Source organism: Xenopus tropicalis, chromosome 1, assembly GCF_000004195.4.
Source record: "Xenopus tropicalis strain Nigerian chromosome 1, UCB_Xtro_10.0, whole genome shotgun sequence".
Taxonomy (NCBI): domain Eukaryota; kingdom Metazoa; phylum Chordata; class Amphibia; order Anura; family Pipidae; genus Xenopus; species Xenopus tropicalis.
In genome coordinates, this window is record NC_030677.2 from 103923740 (window position 1) to 103944453 (window position 20714).

Consider the following 20714-nt stretch of genomic DNA (forward strand, 5'->3'; position numbering starts at 1 on the left):
TCCGACAGCTCATATCTCCATTGTTAAATTCAATCGTTTTGCTCTTTGCATATCGAGCAAAGATGCGCTCGTTTGGTGATCTGGCCAAACGAGCAAAGATGCGCTTGTTTGGTGATCTGGCCAAACGAGCAAAGCTTATAAGTCCTTCTGTAATATTTGTACAATCCAACATTATTTTAGTTGTCAGCCACCTAGATTTCATAAATGTAAATTCTGCTTACAAGTAATTTAATTTTATCATTCATGATTATTAAAATTAAGGCTCAGTTCTATTGGGGTGCACCAAACAACAAACCAAAATTTTTTTTTACCAGATGGGGTGTAAAAAGGTGCTGTTTTATGGTTTATTTAAAAAAAAAAACAAAAAAAAAAACAGACTGAAACTTAGATTTACTATTCCTTTAATACACCTATTATTAATGAGTAACCATACGGTAAGCAGTAAAGAATTTAAATGCATCTTAATTTCATTTCTCCATTTTCCTTTCACTGAAAACCATGTGTAATTAGAAAAATCTATAAATATGATGAATGTTTCTTTACTTTTCAATAACCTGATTTTCTCCCATTGGTTATCTAGAGTGACAGCTTCTAAGAAGGCTGCAGCCTAATTTTACTGTTGACTAGTTATGGATACCGCCTCTTCCGGTCACTGAAAAGCAGTGAACTTGGAAAGTTTATTTTCTATGCTTTAGACACTTTGGCCTCAATAATTTCCCAGTTAGTTTGTTTGTGTAAAGCCTACAAAACTGATCAAGTCGTCTCCGCCTTCAGGAAAGACTGAGGTAGATCAATTTGTTTTCCTAATTGCTAACACAACTTTCTTTATCTTGCATAAATCTGTAGTGTTGGAAATAAATTACAAGAAGTTGGCACTGGGGTTGTGGCATACTGTGCAGGTGTTTGTGGTTGATGAAACTGGGGATAGGTCTAGATAAAAACAGCTGGTACCCAAATAGTATCAGCAGAAAGCACCCAAGTCTGCCCATAATGTGTACAGGTCAAACCACAACAATGTCAACTAGGTATTCCATTACACTAAAACACATTTAAGCAGATGTGAATTAGTAGTACGTAGCCATTCAGTCACAGTTTGGGCATTGTCATGTCAGGGAACATACACCATTAAAAGGTCTCACCCTGCAACCCTGTATGAAGAAAGGCCTCTAGTGAAATGCAAGGTGCAAACCCAAAATATAGTTATACTGTTGAAAGTACATAAGGAATTGGGAAAAGAAAAAGAAAAAAGGGAAAACAAAAACACACGGTTAGTCTGAAAAGTACATTTGCCCTGGTGTTGGAATAGTTTTCTGTAGGAGCAATTCAGGAGTAATTCAGTTTAGGCAGAGAACATCCCTTTTTAATGGTGTTATTTCACTGTGCAAGCAGGGTTCTGGCTTTGGTCCCTGTTAAGGAAAGGAAAAGAAATGTTTAGAAGCCTTCACAACTTAAAGTGCTAGCTCAGAATAATGGTATTTACTTACTTTGTATGTGTCACAAACAAGGTTAAAGAGAGAACTTTGAGCTTGTGCTTGAAGATCATCAGTGTGCATCTAATAAGGAAAAAACTATTATTAATTTATGATCACATATTTGTGCTTGAGCCTTACCACCAGTATAATTCCAAATTCCCAGCCCTTTGAATGGTTGAAAGTAGCAGTTGCTTACAGGACATGCTGCCTACATGATCATCTGCAGCAATTACTGGGATTGGATGGAATGGAGAGAGCCCAGTGGAGGGATAAAGCAATTTAAAAAAAAATAAAGAGCTTATCTCAAGAAATGTGTAATTTTGTGTAGGGGCCACTTATGTGATTTATTGCCAGCACCAATCAGGAAGTGTTTTGGTGTGTATGGGGACAGAAAAGACTTCTCAAGATCCAACATGTGTGATTCATCAGCCCATTACATTACAGTAAATATATTTTGAGTTCATAACACCACCAATATTATCATCATAAAAGGCCATAGCAAAATGTATTTTTTCAGTCAGGGAAGCCCCTGTGCTAGCTGTCCCCGCATAAAACTTTTCTTCTATCTACAAAGAAATGTTTGAATGGATTCACATAATGTAAATAACTGCCATTGCCAACTTTAACTGAAATGCACGATACTTCTTTCAGAAATTATTTGAACAAAACAGAATATTACAAATACATTACACACAGTGACCAATTTATCAGTAGTTAGCTAAGACTTGGTAAATCATTACCTATACTTTTGTATTTAATTATATATTTTCCAGAGTGGAAAATCCCAAAGCATTATTTAAGGAATTGTTCACCTTTAAATTAGTTTTTAGTATGATGTAGACATGGATATTCTGAGACAATTTGCAAATGATTTTCATTTTTCGGTTATTTAGTTTTTTGTCCAGCAGCTCTCCAGTTTGGAATTTTAGCAGCTATCTGGTTGCTAGGGTCTTGTTCACCTTAGCAACCAGGCAATGGTTTAAATGAGACTGAAATATGAATAGGAGAGGGACTGAATTGTCAGTCTTTTCTCTCTGCATTTTCATTGCATAACAGATTAATGGTGCAGACAGATTTTAGTGCTCATTGCTGCTGCTGAGCCCTAACACCCCATAAAAACTGCTCAAAGCACCTGAACACAATCTGAGTAACAGATATCTTTACCAACTTTGGTGAATGTATTGATTCCACCTTCAGGTTTACCTTTAGTGTGTTAGGCCTATTCTTAACAACTTGGGCAGTGACCCCAGCAGCCAAGCAAGGCTGCAATTTTATTGTTACTTTTCCTTCTATTTAGCCCTTCCTCTATTCATATTCTGGTCTCTCTTTCAAACTACTGCCCGATTGCTTAAAGGAGAAGGAAAGTCTAATAAAGAGTTGCTCTCAAGCTGCAGGCATACCTTCAGTTCTCTCAATAGTGCCCTTAAGTCTCTCCATATTTCACCTGTTCAGAAGCCAAACAGGAAGAAAAAACACTGAGCTGTTTAAAGAAAGTTCCCATAATGCCTCACTTCTGCACAGAGACCCAGACCGATGTACATGCTCAGTTTGTAAGATTTTGCGGAAGCTTCCTGCTGATTGGCTCAGATCCACATTCCTAAGGGGGGGAAGTGAGTTCTTAGCATTCTTGAGGGAGGGGGAAGCAGGAGAGGGGAGAGGGGAGAGAGGAGAGAGCTATCTGTCTCTGGCAGAGGAAAACAGACACAACAAATCTTTTGACAGGAAGTCAGTTCAGCGTTTCTGCGAGTGCTTAAGACCAATTGTAAATTGTCTCAGCATAGCACTCACTACATCACACTAAAAGTTATTTTGAAGGTGAACAACCCCTTTAAAAACCAAGTGGGGAAAATTATTAAACTGCTAGGATTTCCTAGTTCAGTTTCTTATAACACCAGTTTCTTAAAAGTTGCTCAAAAAACAAATTGGACATGCTTCTTTTAATGAACCGACATGTACTGTGCCATCACCGACAGGATGTATAATGTACAGTCCTTTTTATGTGATCAGGGCACTACAACATTATCATCGGCAAAGGTACAATTTATAGCTTTCATTTGCTCTTCCAAATCTATTTGGTATATGATGTGATATGGAAACACGGATAGGTAAGCACAAACAGGTTTTTTTGTGACACACTTCCTTGTATGCTGTTGCACAATGCAGGAAAAACTGTGGGAGAAATGATATATTATTTACGGCTTGAAAAAAGGAGTGGATGATTCCGAAACATTATTGTTGCTGCTAGTCTGAACTCTGTCTAACCTGAAATGTGAGTATATAAAGGGAGTGCTGTGCTTCTGTTTGATGGTGTGGATCTCCTCTGCTGGAGAACAAAAGCTATATAATTACCAGAATAAATAGCAAATGGACAGTTGTGACCAGTTCACTCATTATATTCCAAAATGCTTGGTTAGGCGTGTTAATAATGAGCGGGCTCCACACATGGTTTCAACTGCCAGCAATAATTTTTCTTAACAAAATTCACTGTGCTTACAACAAAATAATTGACAACTTGACTATTACGTCCAAATATGTCCATTTTAATCTAGAAATAAAGTATCAATGTCAGTATATGACTTGTGGAAAAGCAAGAAACCTGTACAGTATTTTAAAAAAATATATGCATATCTTAACAGCACAGCCACCTCGATTATGTATGGAAGTTATCACTTACCCCATCAATGACAATCCAGGGCACATAATTGTGAGGAGGACTGAGTCCTTTGGTTTTTTGAGCATTTTCGTGCATAAGCTTGTTCCCCAAATCCCCATTTACACACTCCAATACAGTTTTAAGTGGTAACTCAGGTGCATAAACTGCAAGGCACTGCAAGAAGAGGAAATTAAAATTAAATTAAAATGCATGCAGTTTAACAAACTGGATATCTGCTTCCAGGGAATTACTGGTCTCTTCTAATCAGAATACACATATAAATAATTTTCTTTGTGTAGACCTACAATGTATATAGTTTTATAGTGCTTCACTGAAATAACCTTGGAACGTGGGGAAGGCTAGCCACTCCAGATCAAGCAGGTTTTAGTATCTAGTCTAGGATATGCCGTCATTGGTTGAAAATCTCAACAGAGGATACAGTCCAGTATTTTTCAGTGTATAAATAGATTATATTATTGTTTTATTAATATATATATATATATATATATTTAATTATTATATATTATGTAATAAAAATATAAAATTATTAAAAATCATGTACCTCACACTTCATGTGTACATTAGTTTGCAAGGTTGCACTGAATATTGTGCATGTTTGTTTATCCTTCACTTCACTTTCATTTGTAGCACTAAAAATATACATAATACCTGAATAGACTGCATAGATTAATAGATAAATTAATTTTTAAGCACCCCAACTATGACAAAATTAAAAAAAACTCTAGTGGATATTTAATAATCTTTCATATATAATTTACTATTTTTCTTCTTCACAGTTGTTTATCATGTAAGTTCCTTAATCCAGGAGTTCCCAACCACGGGGCCGTGCAGGGCCAAGGGCTGTGCTGAACCGGTCTGTCTGTGCTGAACCTTGGCCCATTTAATTGCAGTGAAACAAGCTGAGATCTCTCACTAATTTTGTATTATGGTGAGCTGTATTATATTTTATCATGTAATAATATTTATAAAAATAAAGTACATTATAAAATGTAAATAATTACATTTACATTATTTATGTAATAATTAAATTGACCTATTGTAACTGACTGATTTAAAAAAGGAAAGGAAATTTTCAATTCATTACTGACAAACAGCATGGCTGAGCTAGCAGAGGGCAAAAGCACAAAAACAATTTGTAAATAAAAAACAAATTACAACTTTGTGGATTTTATAATAGCAACAGTTCTGCCAATTTCATTTACTACCTTCCCTATCACTGTTTTCTTATAAATCATGCAACAATTATTAAGTATGCCCTGAAGGCATTTATAATGTTTTTCAAAAAGCACTAAGGGGTGCAATAAGGATTCCCTTTGTGCTCATCTAACAAGCACTTATGTGCCTCCCCCTCTTATAATGATAGCAATGATATTCTTCATGCAGATGCAGGTCCTACAGAGATTCTGCAAGGTGGGAAAACAGTGAATCACAGAGCATTGCACCCATTTTTTGCACTTTGCACACTTCTTAGATAGCTATGAATAACACCTAATGTTTCAGACGCAAAGCACATATAAACTGTTTGCATTATGCCAAATGTCTTAGTAAATGCATTTAATACTTACGGATTCCAAAGATTTTGTGATGTTGTTGGAAGACTCCATGCAAAAAATGATTGGAAAATATTTGTATATATCATCAAGAATATGGATAAGACAGGCCTGTGCATCAATAAAAAATTGTTAGATTGTTGGAGTTTTTGCAGTTCTAAAAAGAGTTGGGTACCTACAGCATGCAGTTTAGGTTGGGATCAGGTAGGTAGCAGGTAGAGGGGTGGCTGCAGGCCCAGACTGACAAAACTGTACATTCTGGCAAATGTCAGAGGGGCTGTTGTAAGATGCCATACACACTTACTATTGGTCCTGTGGGGGGCTGTTTGGCCCTCTATGTACTTTAAATACTAGGGCCTGTTTTAAATCTCCAGTTCGGACCTGGTGGCAGGTCCAAGTGGATCTGGTACAGCATCCTAGTCTTACCATGAAATGCCAGCACACCACTCTTTCCCTTCCATGAGCTCTACCTTTATGCTCCCTTTTAACATTGAACACAGACATATAATAACTTGAGTTGTTATAGCTAAGGGTGATAAACAGCCACCAATCCCCACAGGTCCTTTGGGGGATAACAAAATTACAAAGATATCAGAATGGCTGAAAAGAACCCCACATCTTCATCTATAAAACTATCCACAAGACTATGGAGAGTGAAAACATCAAATTACCCCCTACAAGTGACTTATATGGCATACAGTTCTGATATAATGCCAATAAAAGAGAGAGGTAATCCACAGTCACTGGCAGAGTTGAAACAATCCTATTGAGGTGGAAGTCTCTATAGCCTGTGTTATGTTAGGCGAGTGTATAGTATGGGGCATTCCCCTCACCCTTCTAAGAGCAAAGTTTGTGATAGGTAAAAAGGTGTCCTTTTTCAGTGTTATGTTTCAGCTGTCCTAGTGACTGTGGATTACCTCTCTCCTATCTCTTTTATTGGCATTATATCAGAACTGTATGTCATATAAGTCACTTGGGTGATGGTGATTTATTATGTGTATGAAGAAGTTTTATTTTTATTCAAAGTAATCTGACATTTTCACTCTCCATAGTCTTGTGGATATTTTTACAGATAGAGGAAGTGAAAGGAGGAAATAAAACTAAGAACTGAAAATGTATGAATTCACCCTATAGGTGAATTAGTTAAAATCGTTAATGAAATCTTTGGTGTTGAAATATTGATCTTAAGGATGTGATCCAAATTAATTTTATGTGTGATCCAAATTAATTTTATATGAATTGTGGGGTAATAAATAGAGTATTATCTATATGGTGTGTGGTTCTTTTCGGCCATTCTGATATCTTTATAGACATATATTAGCTTTCAAACTGTATTTATAACCAACAGCAAATTACACACATATCCATTACACATCACACAAATAAATGTAAGAATGGTCTCAAACCTCCATCATGTTTCCCAGACATTCCTCAGGTCCATGTTGGCAATCAAAAACCCATTTACCAGTGATGTTTGTTTCCTATTAAATAAAAATGTTCAAATTATGTATAAGCTGAAATTTGTTCGACCTCAGATATATTAAAGTGGACCTGTCACCCAGACATAAAAAGCTGTATAATAAAAGCCCTTTTCAAATTAAATATGAAACCCAAAATCATTTTTTTTATTACCACATCCATACCCATTATAAAAGCATTTTAAAATCCCAGCTGTCAATCATATACTGCCTGCCCCGCCTCTATGCCTTAGGCATAGAGGTGGGGCAGACTGTTACTTTCACTTTCAATTCAGAACTTCTTAGATGTTACTGCACTCCTCACATTCCCCCTCCTTTCGCACCATGTAATTGTGTAACCAGTGCATGGACATGGGCATCAGCCCCCCCCCCATACTGGCACAGAAACAAGATTTTGGCAGGATGCAATGCCTGCTTTGATAACAGTGTCCACAAAATGGCCCCTGCCTGCTTGCTGCAATTGTGAATTCCAAGGCTGAAGAAAATAAGATTAAAATAATTTAAATAGTGTAAGTAAAGTTTATTTTGCTTGACAAACACAATAGAAAACAATTTGAAATTATTTTTTAAGGTGACAGGTCCGCTTTAAATGGTAAGTCTTTCTTCCCAGGCTTTTTTTTAAACCCCACATGTCCTCATAAATTGCTGCCTTTTTTGTTTTAGATCTTTTAATCACTCTTGCTTTGTTGTTTAGCAATAAATGGGATTGTTGCCCCATTCATGTTAAAATAACCTATCAAAGCCTACCTGTGCATTCCCATAAGGAACTAATGTCACATTGATTATTTCAGCGAGCATCAGCCACGATGGAAAAAGTTGCCGGACAAGGAAACCTCTACAACCTCCACAGAGACTTTCATAGAATAAATCTATCTGAATAGCTGGTTCAGAAGACTTCTTCAAATCACGATTAGAGTAGAATTCCAAGCATTGTTTTTCCACCTGGTAAAATAATAAAAATATTTATGTTATGTAAGAAAAAGTACTTAATGCTGGCAATGAATATACAGCAATAGCCTTCAATTCAAGGTCTGAAAAAGAAAACGGCAAATGCCACAGCACCAAATAACAGCTCAAGCGGTGTTTCATTAATATTTGATTGTGCAGTTTTTAAGGGTCTTTAGCCACAATTGTGGCACATAGTGGTTTTGTTAAAAATATCAAGGCGGGTAGAGCAGAAGAGCAGTTAAAAGAGGTAGACTCATAGAAGGACTTGTGAATGTGTTGAAAACATGGAGCCAATTTGCCACTGCCTTATCCCAGCAGCCAATCAGCAATTGCCATTGCCTTAATCCCTGCAACCAATCGGCAGTTAACTCTGACTGTTTTACTGTTAGAATTAAACAAAGAAAATGTTTGAATGTATGCAGTAGGTAACTGCATCACTTAAGTAAATGTTGCTCAGAGTTATTACCAAACAGGGGGAAATTTTGCACTAGTACTGTAACCCATACTACTTAATTGGCAGTTTGTGAACCTTGGCTGCATGGTTCATTAAAGGAAAACTATACCCACAAACAATATTGGTCTCTATAAAAATGTATTGCATAAAACAGCTCATATGTAAATTCTTAACTAAATGATACAAATGCAGAACATAGGCATGTTAGTAATTATGGATAATACCGTTGAAGCATTCCCATATAAGAGATTTTCTATTATAGCTCCTTGCCTGTAATTTTTACTAAACAAAAGATTTTAGTACAAATATATTAAAAACTGCCTGAAAATCACATTTCTTTCTGGCACTGCTCTACTATTTGGTAAATTCTCGCTGCTTAGTATACTATAAATCTCGGAGACTTTTATCACCACTTTTGCTAAATGAGGGCCAAAATCGACAGGTACTGTATTGTTGGCCATATATATATGCTGGGCGGGCCAAATGCTATATATATGCTTTTATTTGGGGCAAACGCCCAAAGCATTTTATATGACAGGTAGTAGATGCTTTGTTGAAACTGCCACCTGAGCTGGCATACATGGCCATGCTCAATAGTTTGTGCTTATTGAACTATTTAATGCATTAGTTATCACTATACTTGATTAAAGCCTATTTCATCAGACATAATATTGGAATAATAACAGCACATTTAGTAACACAGCACATGCTTTATATCCAACCTGAAAACAAGGCTAAAAAATGATACCAACCCTCTCTCACTGATATGTACTGGCTCTGCCTGAATGCAAACCATGTAAAACATAATCAAAAATGGGTTAAGTTTGAACTATTCCTTGAAAACCTGTTCATCTTAATTGGGTAGTTAAGGCACAAATCATTACTTCTCGGTATATTAGAAATAAATTAGTGTTTTTTCTGTTGCATGAGAAAATGGCTAAGCATAAAAAAAGGAATATGGCAACTTCTCTTAATCAAGGCAAGGGCAGGAAATCAAAAGAAATAGATTTCAATGGCATTTGAGAAAGCCGTTTGTATCTATAAGCAATCCCAAAGGCTTACACCCAGTCCAGTGTTTAGATCTAACAGTTTATTAACAGCATAAGAGAAGAATGGAAGCACAAACACAATAGATTTATTTCTTGTGGTGGGTACATAACGTGAGGGCTTGATGAAGAATGGTAATATTTTAATAGTGGATTCATCTCAAGAAGAGGAGGCACCAGGAATATAAAACTGATGTGTATTGTAAATGGATGAGTGGACATACAGGAATTTAAAGGGGACCTGTCACCCTATGAAATAATTCCAGATTGTTTTCAATTGTGTTTGTCAAGCAAAATAAACTTCACTTACACCATATAAATGAGTTTAATCTTATTTTCTTCAGCCTTGAAATTCACAGTTGCAGCATGCAGGCAGGGGCCATTTTGTGGACACTGTTATTAAGGCATGCATCCTGTCAGAATCTTATTTCTGTGCCAGTATGGGGGGACCTGATACCCATATCCATGCACTGGTTACAAAATTAGATTGTGAGGAGGGAGGGGGAATGTGAGGAGTGCAGCAACATCTAAGACGTTCTGAATTGAAAGTGAAAGTATCTGTCTGCCCCACCCCTATGCCTAAGGCATAGAGGGGGGACAGGCAATATATGATTGGGTATGGATGTGTTAATAAAAACAAAAAAATGAGTTTCATGGGTTCATATTTAATTTGAAACGGGCTTTTATTATACAGCTTTTTATGCCTGGGTGAAAGGTCCACTTTAAGAGGACCTGGTCAGCTGGGGATTTAATTGGCTCCAGCACTGGGGGGGGGGGGGGGGGGGATGTGTTTAGAGATACATTTTATAATGCCATAACAAAAATGGAAATTTGAACAGTTTCGTATAAATGTGTCTTTACTAATTACATAATTGTTTATACAAATTATACAAATATCTGGGAAGCCAGTACGGTTATATGCACTTCAAGTCCATGGTTCTGTTTTTTTATCTTTTTTTTTTTACAGTACACAGATGATCATAACAAATTAGAATTGCTTGCTTTGTGGACTCCATTGGAAGCTAGCTATATAATCTACAGATCAATATGTACTAAGTACAGGTATGGGATCCCTTATCTGGAAACCCGTTATCCAGAAAGCTTGTCTCCTATAGACTCCATTTTAATCAAATAATTCAGAATTTTAAAACTGATTTCCTTTTTCTCTGTAATCATAAAACAGTACCTTGTACTTGACCCCAACTAAGATATAAATAATCTTTATTAGATGCAAAACCATCCTATTGGGTTTAAATAATGTTGTATTGATTTTTTAGTAGACTTAAGGTATGGAGATCTAAATTACGGAAAGACCCCTTATCCGGAATACCCTTGGTCCCGAGCATTCTGGATAACAGGTCCTATACCTGTACTAATAAGGAAAGTTGCAAACATTTTTTTTTTGTAAAATCAAGAAAGGATACTTGCTAATAGAACAATGGAACACTTGCACAGTTTCCTTTAAGGAAATATACTTTAATACCTCCGGCTTGAAGAAAAGAATAAAGTGAGAATTCAGTCCCCTTTATGGAGTTATTTTCCTTTGTAAAAAAAAACACACAGAAGCCACTTGTTTAGAAAGCACTTGTATTTACCCTTATGATATGAACAACTATGTCAAGTTTCCAGGATTTTTAGCACTAGGGAAATGGTACTTGCAATGCCAAACTCTACGCTATTTAATTATAAATTTAAAAACAGAGACCTAAGAACACACTGAGGTTTTCCAAAGCCGCCTGAAATTTCCTTGCGAGGCAATTTCTGAAAACTGAAGCGATGCATATGACATCCCACTGGCAATTTACATTTTTGAAAATAGACAATGCTGATCATTTACTGATAATTGTCTCTACGTGTGTTAGCAGAGGTAATTCTCAGTATTATCTATGTAGCTGTTAGTCACACTGGGCTGGAGGCAGTGCAATCTTTCAATAGGCTACAGAAGTATTTTCATTTGTAATCCAGCCTGTAGAAGGAAATAGTGCAGCTTCTCCAGCTCTCCTCTTATTGAAAAGCAGGTACCATTAGGCTGGGGATGCTATCTAGGTGCTCCGTAATAGTGAAGCAGTCCTATGGATTGGGATTGAAGCAGTCCTATGGTCAGCATCTCTTTAATATACCATCCTAAGTCTTTCATACCATAAGGGTAAAGCCCCACCAGCCTGTACATTTTAAAAATCTTTTAATTGTGCCTGCATCAGGAATTGGGAAGTGCTTGTGGTTAATGTAACAGGCTTTGCAAGCATAGACAATGTTAGTCAGTGTGCAAATGCAGTTGCCAATATCAAACATGCAGAATGCTTAGTACATTTTTTATTTATAAAAATCCTTTAATAAGGTCTTAATTTCCATGAAATACCGGTATCTTAAATACCCAATATATAGACAGCATTTACAACTGTGCAAAGACACCACTACCCTAACTGCTGGTGATCAAACAATTTCTGATTTTGCATGTTAGTGATCATAATCATTTCATCCACGTAAGAATAATCGTCATCTTTTTCAAAATAAAACTGTATAACTTAAGCACCAAGGTTATGCGTACAACATGCTGAATCTTTAAAAAAGCCAAAAATGAAACTAGACTATAATTAATGCACCCCGTGATACCAAAAGTATGTGGAAGTGGTATATAGCATGAGTAACGTTGTGAAGAATGCACATTATGCCTCCATTATTCCCTTAACATCAATACAGATGTTTCAACAGATTTTTTTTTTTTCATTATCAAATGGGCCTAAAATACCTTTGGCCAGTAACCATCTTTTCACAAAAAAAAATCAGCAGAACAGGGAAGAAAAAAAGCTGTTAAAGCTGCTTCTTCTACAGGTATGGGAAACCCGTTATCCAGAAAGTTTCAAATTCCGGAAAGGTCATCTCCCATAGACTCCATTACAAGCAAATAATCTTAATTTTTTTAAAATGATTTCCTTTTTCCCTGTAATAATAAAACAGTACCTTGTACTTAATCCCAACTAAGATATAATTAATCCTTATTGGAGGCAATACAAGCCTATTGGGGTTATTCAATATTTAAATGATTTTTAGCAGATTTAAGTTATGGAGATCCAAATTACGGAAATAACCCTTATCCGGAAAACCCCAGGTCCCAAGCATTCTGGATAACAGGTCCCATGCCTGTACTTTAAAGACCTGTGCCTTCAGAGCTATCTGTAACAGTTCTCATTTTTTATCTTTTTTTTGCCATCCTCTGAGCATCACTGACACTGCACATTCTCAGTGAGCTCTAGGCTGCTATACAGAGGCTAGGCTTACGGATCTTTGGAAATCTATCAAAACATTAATAGAAAAAGGGGTTACATCTGTCATAGAAACCGATTTATTAATTTCTCATGCCAAATGCATTGGTTTCTACCCTGCATCACACAAATCTGAATACATTTTCAGTCTAATAACAATACATTTATATATGTATATGTTAGAGCTGTGGTGCCCTTTGACTAGTACAAAATCCCAAACTATAAGGTGTAGGTCTAGAAACATTCCATTGCCCTTCTCTACATATTTCTTACAGGGTCACTACAGTACTCCATGCACTAAAAATGCAATTAAAGGAACTTGTGTAGCAGCCTCCTAAGAGCCCAAAAAAATGTGAAGTAGTTGTGATGTGATTAAGCAATATCCTTATGAGGAGTGTGAACATATATTCTGTAGAAAAATGTTTTTTAGTTAGCCCAGAGAAGCTCTGACAACTCAGCAGAGCTCCTGAAAGAATGGCCTTCTATACCAGAACGAAGGCACATTTGAGGTGCTTTATGGATTAGGTACAATATTGAAATCAGAGTAAATTACAGCTTCACTGCCAGTCTTAAGAAGGGATGCTCCAAACCCAGTTTTTTGGGTTTGGCCAAACCCCTGAATCCATTGTAAGGGATATATGCTAATTAGGATTTGGAAGGGTTAAATAATGCCACGTCAGTATTCATGCAGCATATGCTAATTAGGATTCGGTTCAGTCAGGACGATGGATTCGGGTGAATTCGAACCCTGCTGAAAAAAGCCGAATCCTGAACCAAATCCTGGATTCGGTGCATCCCTAATTCAAAGTTGCTGTTGTATGCAATATGTGCCTTAGATGTGGGTAGCATTTGGGGAGATGATGGTTACAGAGAGATGCTGTATGACAGTGCTGTCCAACTTCTGTGGTACAGAGGGCCGGAATTTTTTCGACCTACGTGGTGGAGGGCCGATAATGGAAGCCAGTTTTGACGACTCCCCTTTTTGAAACCGCACCCACTTGAAACCACACCCATGTTATCACATGACCATACCCATATTAATGGTTGTAGTACAGCAAAAACCTGCCATACTCTGCCTGCGTGTGCCATACTCTGCCTGCCCTACCCTGCCTGCGTGTGCCATACTATGACTTGACTGTGTGTGCCATTCTTAGCTGGTTTGTGCCATACTTGGCCTGTGTGTGCCATACTCTGCCTGCCCTACCCTGCCTGTGTGTGCCATACCCTCCCTGCACTATCCTGCCTGTGTGTGCCATACTCTGCCTGCCCTACCCTGCCTGTGTGTTCCATAGTCTGCCTGCCCTATGCTGTATGGCACACACAGGCAGCATACAGTGACACAATGCTGGCACTGCTCCTACAGTCTGCACAATAACTATATATTAAAAAACTTTTTAATTGCAGTACCATCTTAGTATATGTTCTTTTTGTAGTGTGCAGGGATTATTTGTAGGTTTCTACTGCTCCTACAGCCTGAGCCTGAGGTGTGAACAGGGGAACAATGTGGGTGATTACAGTCTGAGCCAGAGGTGTGAACACTGCAGGGGGTGAACAATGCAGAGGTTAAAAGGTGTGAACAACACAGGGGATTTTTAAACAATACAGGGGGATTACAGCCTGAATCTGAGGTGTTAACCATGCAGGGGGGGCAGTTAATCACAGTACCGATACCATTTAAAGCTTACACAAGAGTAAGCCATCAAAGCAGCCAGACAGGTGGGGGGCCACACAGAGGGGGGTCGCGGGCCGCCAGTTGGACAGCCCTGCTGTATGAGAATGGCTTAAGCACAACATAAAGCTATGCTTATCCTTAGTTCCTGCTTTCTGAAGATGCCAGGTAAATGGCCCTTGACATTCCTGATAGTTCTATATAGGAAGGTAAATACTACATATAAAGAAAACATATATTTTTTTTAAGTTTCTTGCTACCCGATATCACCCACCCGTAGGTGGGGATATCGGGTAAAGATCCACTCGCTTGGCGACATTGCCAAGCGAGCAGATCTTATAGTGTATGGGCACCTTTAGCCTGGTCATACCCAGAGATGCGATATGGATGAGTGTGCGGTTGTTTTCAGCCAGACAGCCTCTGACATTTCTCTAGGCGCCCTTCTACAGGTAGCTTTAAATGCCTCACTTTACAAGATTCTCTCAACAGCACTTGTTGGCAGTCAACATGGAATTGACAAAGGCCAGGCCTCGCTACCTTAAATTGTCTTTTGATGAGCAGGACAACTGTCTTGGGTATGGCCAGGTTGGACCAAGGTTTCCACCATATTTTCATCACATGGTAAAGACAGTGGCCTTACCTGATGCAGCTTTCAAAAGAAATGGGGTGGGGGGTATTGCTCTGCTGAGCTACAATTTTATTGCTATTGCTACTTATTATTTATCTTTTTGTTTAGGCCCTCCTTTATTCATATGTGTGTCTCGCTTTTAAACCACTGTCTGGTTGCTAGGTCTTAGCAACCAGACCGCTCCCATAATCCCACACTAGAGAGCTGCTGAGCAAAATAATAAATAAATCAAGAACTGTATATAATAAATAAACTGCAAGTTTTTAGTAGCAATGCCTAGATAATAAAAGTTAAAGGTGAAAAATCCCTTTAGATGTCCAAAGCATAAGCAAAGGTCTGCACTAAAATATTTTCCACCTTTGAACTTATTAGCACCTTTCATTCAAGCAGTAACAGACCAGGGAATCGTATCAACACAAACAGCAGGCATCTGCATGATCTGAGAGTTGCCACATAACTAGATGCACTGAATCTGAATCAACTGTGTGGCTGAACCAAATATAATTGCTTAAAATCATATGACTTTTCACCAGAAGTTAAAAATGTTTTACTCCCCAATAGCAAGCAGTCAAAACTATAAATGAACACTCTAGTGACAGTTTAGTGGACCTGTTTTCCAAAACAAACATACCTGATACAGGTTTTGCTTGAACACAGCACTCACCTTTAGTGATGGGTGAAATATTTCGCCAGGCATGGATTCGCGGCGAATTCGCCACGGAAAAATTTGCTGCACGTCAAAAAATTGTCGCGGGCGTCAAAATAATAGCCGCAGGCGGCGAAACAATAGCCGCGCGACAAAACAATAGCCACGCGACGAAACAATAGCCGCGCGACGAAACAATAGCCACGGGCGACAAAACAATAGCCGCGCGACAAAACAATAGCCGCGGGCGACGAAACAATAGCCGCGGGCGACGAAACAATAGCGTGCGACAAAACAATAGCCGAGGGCGACGAAACAATAGCCGCGCAACAAAATAATAGCCGCGGGCGACAAAATTTTTTTGTCGCACGACATTTTCGCCGTTTCGCGAATTTTCCGCTGTTTCGCGGATCTTTTGAAAGATTCGTGAATTTTTCGGCGAAGCGAAACGGAACAGATTCGCTCATCACTACTCACCTTAAATATTATAGCATGTAGAATGACTGCCTTCTACAGTACAGGGTAATATAAATGCTGCGGCATGCTTTATCTGACTGCTCCACTCACTCACTGTACACCCAACCCACTTTCTCATCAACAAGAAGCTTTGATGCTGGCTATTCAGGTTTAGCAGCCCATGTTGCCATTTTTCTTAAAGTGAAAAATGCTTTTTATGGCTGCTGTTTAGCCTTTCCCATTACGTGGGCTAATAAACTTCTATACAACAAGCTAGTGGGAAGCTACTTGAGTAGGTATATACAACTTGGTGGGCTACCTCCTACCACTGGCCACCCACACTTCAATTATACCTTGTCAGGGCAAATATATTAACAGTATGTGGGCTACTGGGATATTTACTACTTTATATACAGTGCTGCAGAATATGTTTCTTGAATAGCAGTAGAAAGTAATGATAAACATTATGCAAGAGAAAGCCCAGACTGGAATTTAAAAGAGGCCCTGGCATTTTAATTATAAAGATGCCCAACAGCAGCCCGCTAAATAGTGACTGTCTATGGCATCTTACAGCAGCCCCTCTGGCATTTGCTAGGATCCAGCAATTGGCTATCCAACTGCAAATAGTCGCATATTGATGCACAGTTAACAGAAACTTTTAACGCTTTTCCTGCCAAGCACGTATGTCATACGTGCTTCGCAGAAAGGCTTTATCTGCCAAGCACATATCACATATGTGCTTTGCAGATCAAGCTTCTCTCTCTGCATTGGCGGCTTTTGCCATCGGCGCAGGGAGTCCAGTGCACCCTAGACAGGTGGTCCTGTGTCCTCTAAGAGCAAACATGATAGCACTTGTGTCTGGTTTTAAGAGCTTCCTTCCCCAGCCCTCCTGAGCCTGCCCACTCACCTCCTGCTGACTCTGATAATGGGACCCTCTCTGTGCAGCCAAGGACACTCCAGCTCACAAAAAAGGTAAGTGACCTTTTTTTACCTATATACACACACATACATGCATTTACACACAACAGACCTTTTACTAAATGTAGCTTTTGTTTTGCTTTTCTGACAGTTTTTTTTTCTTTTGTACATATTCACACACTTTTTAGAGGTGTACACACAAGTATTTATTTCACAGTGTGACTATTTGATCAGGTATTCTGACCGCCAACCATGCTGAAAAATAGTTAATTTGGTTATTTCATTGATTTGCCAAATTGTACTTCATTTTGTGATTTTATTGCAGTTTTAGACTTCCTTTGTTGCTTGTTGCATTTCTTTTAGCGTAGCCGTTTGGTAGTTTGGTGTAGAAAGGCATCTTCACCTCTTTCGGATTTGTCAGAATGTGTACTTTTCAAAAATATATGGTTTTCTGGGGGTCTCTGTACAGTTACGGGGTGTTACAGCACATAATATGCAGTTGGGGGCTTTGCTTTCAGAAGCTAAGTTGACAGGCTCGAAAATTCACATGCATTACTTTCATTTGGGGTCCATACATATCACATACTTTGGTATATCTATACATATTGGGCATCATGCTGTTCAGTAGACCTCTGGCATTCATATTTAGGGTGATTTGCCAATGTAGGTAAAAAATTTTGTGAGATAAATGCGGAAAATTGCAACGATTTTAGGTGATTTTCAGAAATGGCATCAAAGCTGCTAACTTTAGGAAAGCTTTGCTGTTTGGTGTAAAAAGTAATATTTACCCAGTTTGGATTTGTCGGACTGGCCCATCAGGGTACAAGGGAAACTCCCGGTGGGCCCAGGTGTCAGTGGGCCCTACTGCTCACACAACCATTTGCCTTGTACACCTATACCATGGCCATTACTCAATTCTATATGAGAAGCATCTGAAAAAATGGAGGAAAGGACAGATAAAAGTATGTAAAAAGAAGTTATTAAGAGATTAAAGAAAGTGAGAAAACAGAGAAGGGGACAGTGAGCCTAAGATCACAAGGTTTTCTAGTGGGCCCTTGGCACCCCAGTCTGACACTGTGTCTGCATGTGTACTTTCCAAAAATCTATGGTTTCCAACATGCACATGGTATATTTTGGGGTCTCTAACAGGTCAGGGTTTGTGGGCAGGCCACAAAGGGGCCTGGGCCTAGGGCGGCAAATATCTGTGGGTAGGATGCTGAAATGGTATTGGATGGGAGATTTTGACAGCTGTTTGAATCTCCCACCCATCCAGTCCCCAGTTCAGCAATAAAAGAAACTACTGCATTGGCAGAGTTGCACGAGCAGGAACAGGTAGGGGCTTGTGAGGGTGTTGTGGGAGAGCAGGGAGGGGGAAGTGGCCTTGGGGTGCACCATCTTGAAATCTGGTGCTGGTCTCTAAAAACTATGCTAAGCTAATGCACATTGGGCATCAAAATGTTCAGTGGACCCCTGGTGTTCATATTTATGGTGTTTTATCTTGGTACGTAATGATATGTGGGAGATAAGATGCTGCAAAATTAAAGCTTTGAGGTGTTTTTTGAAAATTTCATCAAAACCGACATTTTTAGGAAACCTTTGCAGCTTGGTACATTAAAAGTAGAAACCAAAAGTGAGGTGTAGGGTACTTTGGGAACCCTCAAACAGGCCAACAAAAAATGTAATTAAAAGTTTAGAAAATCTTAATTGAAAAATCATCTCATGGAGCTTTACACATTTTGTGTCTGACACTTAATCCATAGGCTTTAGAGTAGAAACACACGTGAACCCATTTTGGAAATTTTGAGTTGATTTCAGAAATGTCATCAAAATTGGGAATTTTAGGAAAGCCTAGCGGCATGGTACTTTGGAGAGGAAAGACATATGTACCCATTTTAAACTTGGGAGAATGTGTACTTTCAGAAGGGGTATGTTCACCTTGGGCCCCCTAAAAGCCACATACTTAGTTAAACCTATGCACATTGGGCACCAAACTCTTCAGTGGGCCCCTGGCATTCATATTTAGGATGTTTTATCTGGTTACCTTATAACCAGTAGTAGATAAGATGCTTTAGACTGGAACATTTGAAGTGATGTTTTAAACTTGGTAGGTTGGAGTAGACAGACAGCTTTATATATTCTGGATTTGTCAGAATCTGTTTTTTCCAGAAATGTATAGATTTCTAGGGTAAACCTGAATTTTTGGCCTTGAAATCTAAAGTCTGCAGCTTTCTGGAGCAGTGCATTGGAAATTTGGTAGTGTACTGCTGGGAGTTTTTGATAAATCTCTATAAAGCTGTATATATTTCATATTGGCGCATTCACTCTCCTGAATGGGACTTTCCAAATCAGTTGTATTTACACGCATTAAAATAATTCATGTTTCTGATATATGTGTTTATATTATAGGGATTTTTTTTTTTTCATTTTTCAGACATTTACAAGCCTATATCTTGTTACAGAAGTGGAATTACACAACCATTCTAGCATATTTTGCAAGCTTAGGTTGTCCTGAAGATTACAAGTTAAAATAAACAGAAAGCGAAACGTTTACAGAAAGGGAGGGAATAAGGGAAAATACATGGAACAGAGAGAGAAAGAAGACAGAAGTTGTAAGTGCCCGGGACAATAAAATGTCGCTGAGAATGATAGTAGGTGTTTATAACATGAAGCGAGCCAGGAATGACTGGAAAAGTTTGGGGTATGTATGTGACAGGAATAGAAACAAGCCAAGGGGAGATAAAGAAGAAGGCGCAGCGCACACGCTATTACAGGGTGTCGTTTTACAGCTGCAGCTGATACATGATCTGATTTCTCAACAGAGCACTCTTTATGTAATAGGAGGTATATATAATGTGAACTACAGGTATCACAGGCAAGTAAGGCTCAGCTAGCAGCCGCTGTTCAGTACAGGGTGGCCCGGTGAGTTGCGTGCCCTGCTCCTACCTGGCATTCCTTGGCAATTTCCCAGGAGCTGCACCAGGTGCTCGGAGGGTGGTTACACACGGGCTGGGAGGCAGCCCCCACAGCGCAGAGCAGAAGCAGGTAACACCTCATGGTACGCCGGTTGTTTGGGAATTAAAATCAGTGCTTCAAGTTGCTATTAACATGACTAAATAAAAAGTCCCTCCTTCAGATCTGTGCCCCGGCTTCCTGATCCTCCCACAGCAACCTTCCCCCGCTTCTCCTGATCAGTGATCCGGATCCCCCGTCACAAAACCAAAGACTCAAGCAAAGTTTAACCCTAGCAGCCTCTGACAGAAGGTTTTTTTTATTTTTTTTTTAAAGGACACCTACAGGGGTTGAGGGGAAGTTGCTGCTGGGAATTGTAGTTCTTTGTGTGAATGAAGCCCAAATAGGGCCAGCTCCAGGTACAACAAGAGAAGGGTGAGCAGTGGAGGGAAAGAGAGGGGCGGGCTAGGGGAGTTAGGCAGAGCAAGGTATGTAATGGGATGTATGCATACCCCCCAACTTTCCTGCTTTCTGCGGGACAGTCTCGGTTTTGATAGCGCATC

At 38.8% G+C, this 20714-nt stretch overlaps 1 protein-coding gene across 2 annotated transcripts; it reads right to left on the bottom strand.

Moving 5' to 3' along the window:
• Positions 1-384: 384 nt before the first annotated feature.
• ifi30 (interferon, gamma-inducible protein 30) lies at positions 385-20436 on the bottom strand. Of its 2 annotated transcripts, NM_001017196.2 has the most exon segments (8): positions 385-1205; positions 1240-1406; positions 1485-1553; positions 4147-4299; positions 5712-5807; positions 7103-7177; positions 7922-8116; positions 20146-20266. In NM_001017196.2, coding segments are annotated over 7 exon segments (771 nt in total). In that variant the 5' UTR covers positions 20257-20266; the 3' UTR covers positions 385-1205; positions 1240-1334.
• Positions 20437-20714: the final 278 nt, after the last annotated feature.

Excerpts from the sequence above, each read along its gene's own strand:
- ifi30 (XM_012963420.1), bottom strand. The coding sequence starts at position 20,256 with ATGAGGTGTTACCTGCTTCTGCTCTGCGCTGTGGGGGCTGCCTCCCAG. Across the intron at positions 7,178-7,921 it reads TTCCTTATGGGAATGCACAG|GAAACAAACATCACTGGTAA; the intron begins GTAGGCTTTGAT and ends TTTATTTAATAG. Across the intron at positions 1,407-1,484 it reads TTGTTTGTGACACATACAAA|GGACCAAAGCCAGAACCCTG; the intron begins GTAAGTAAATAC and ends TTTCCTTAACAG.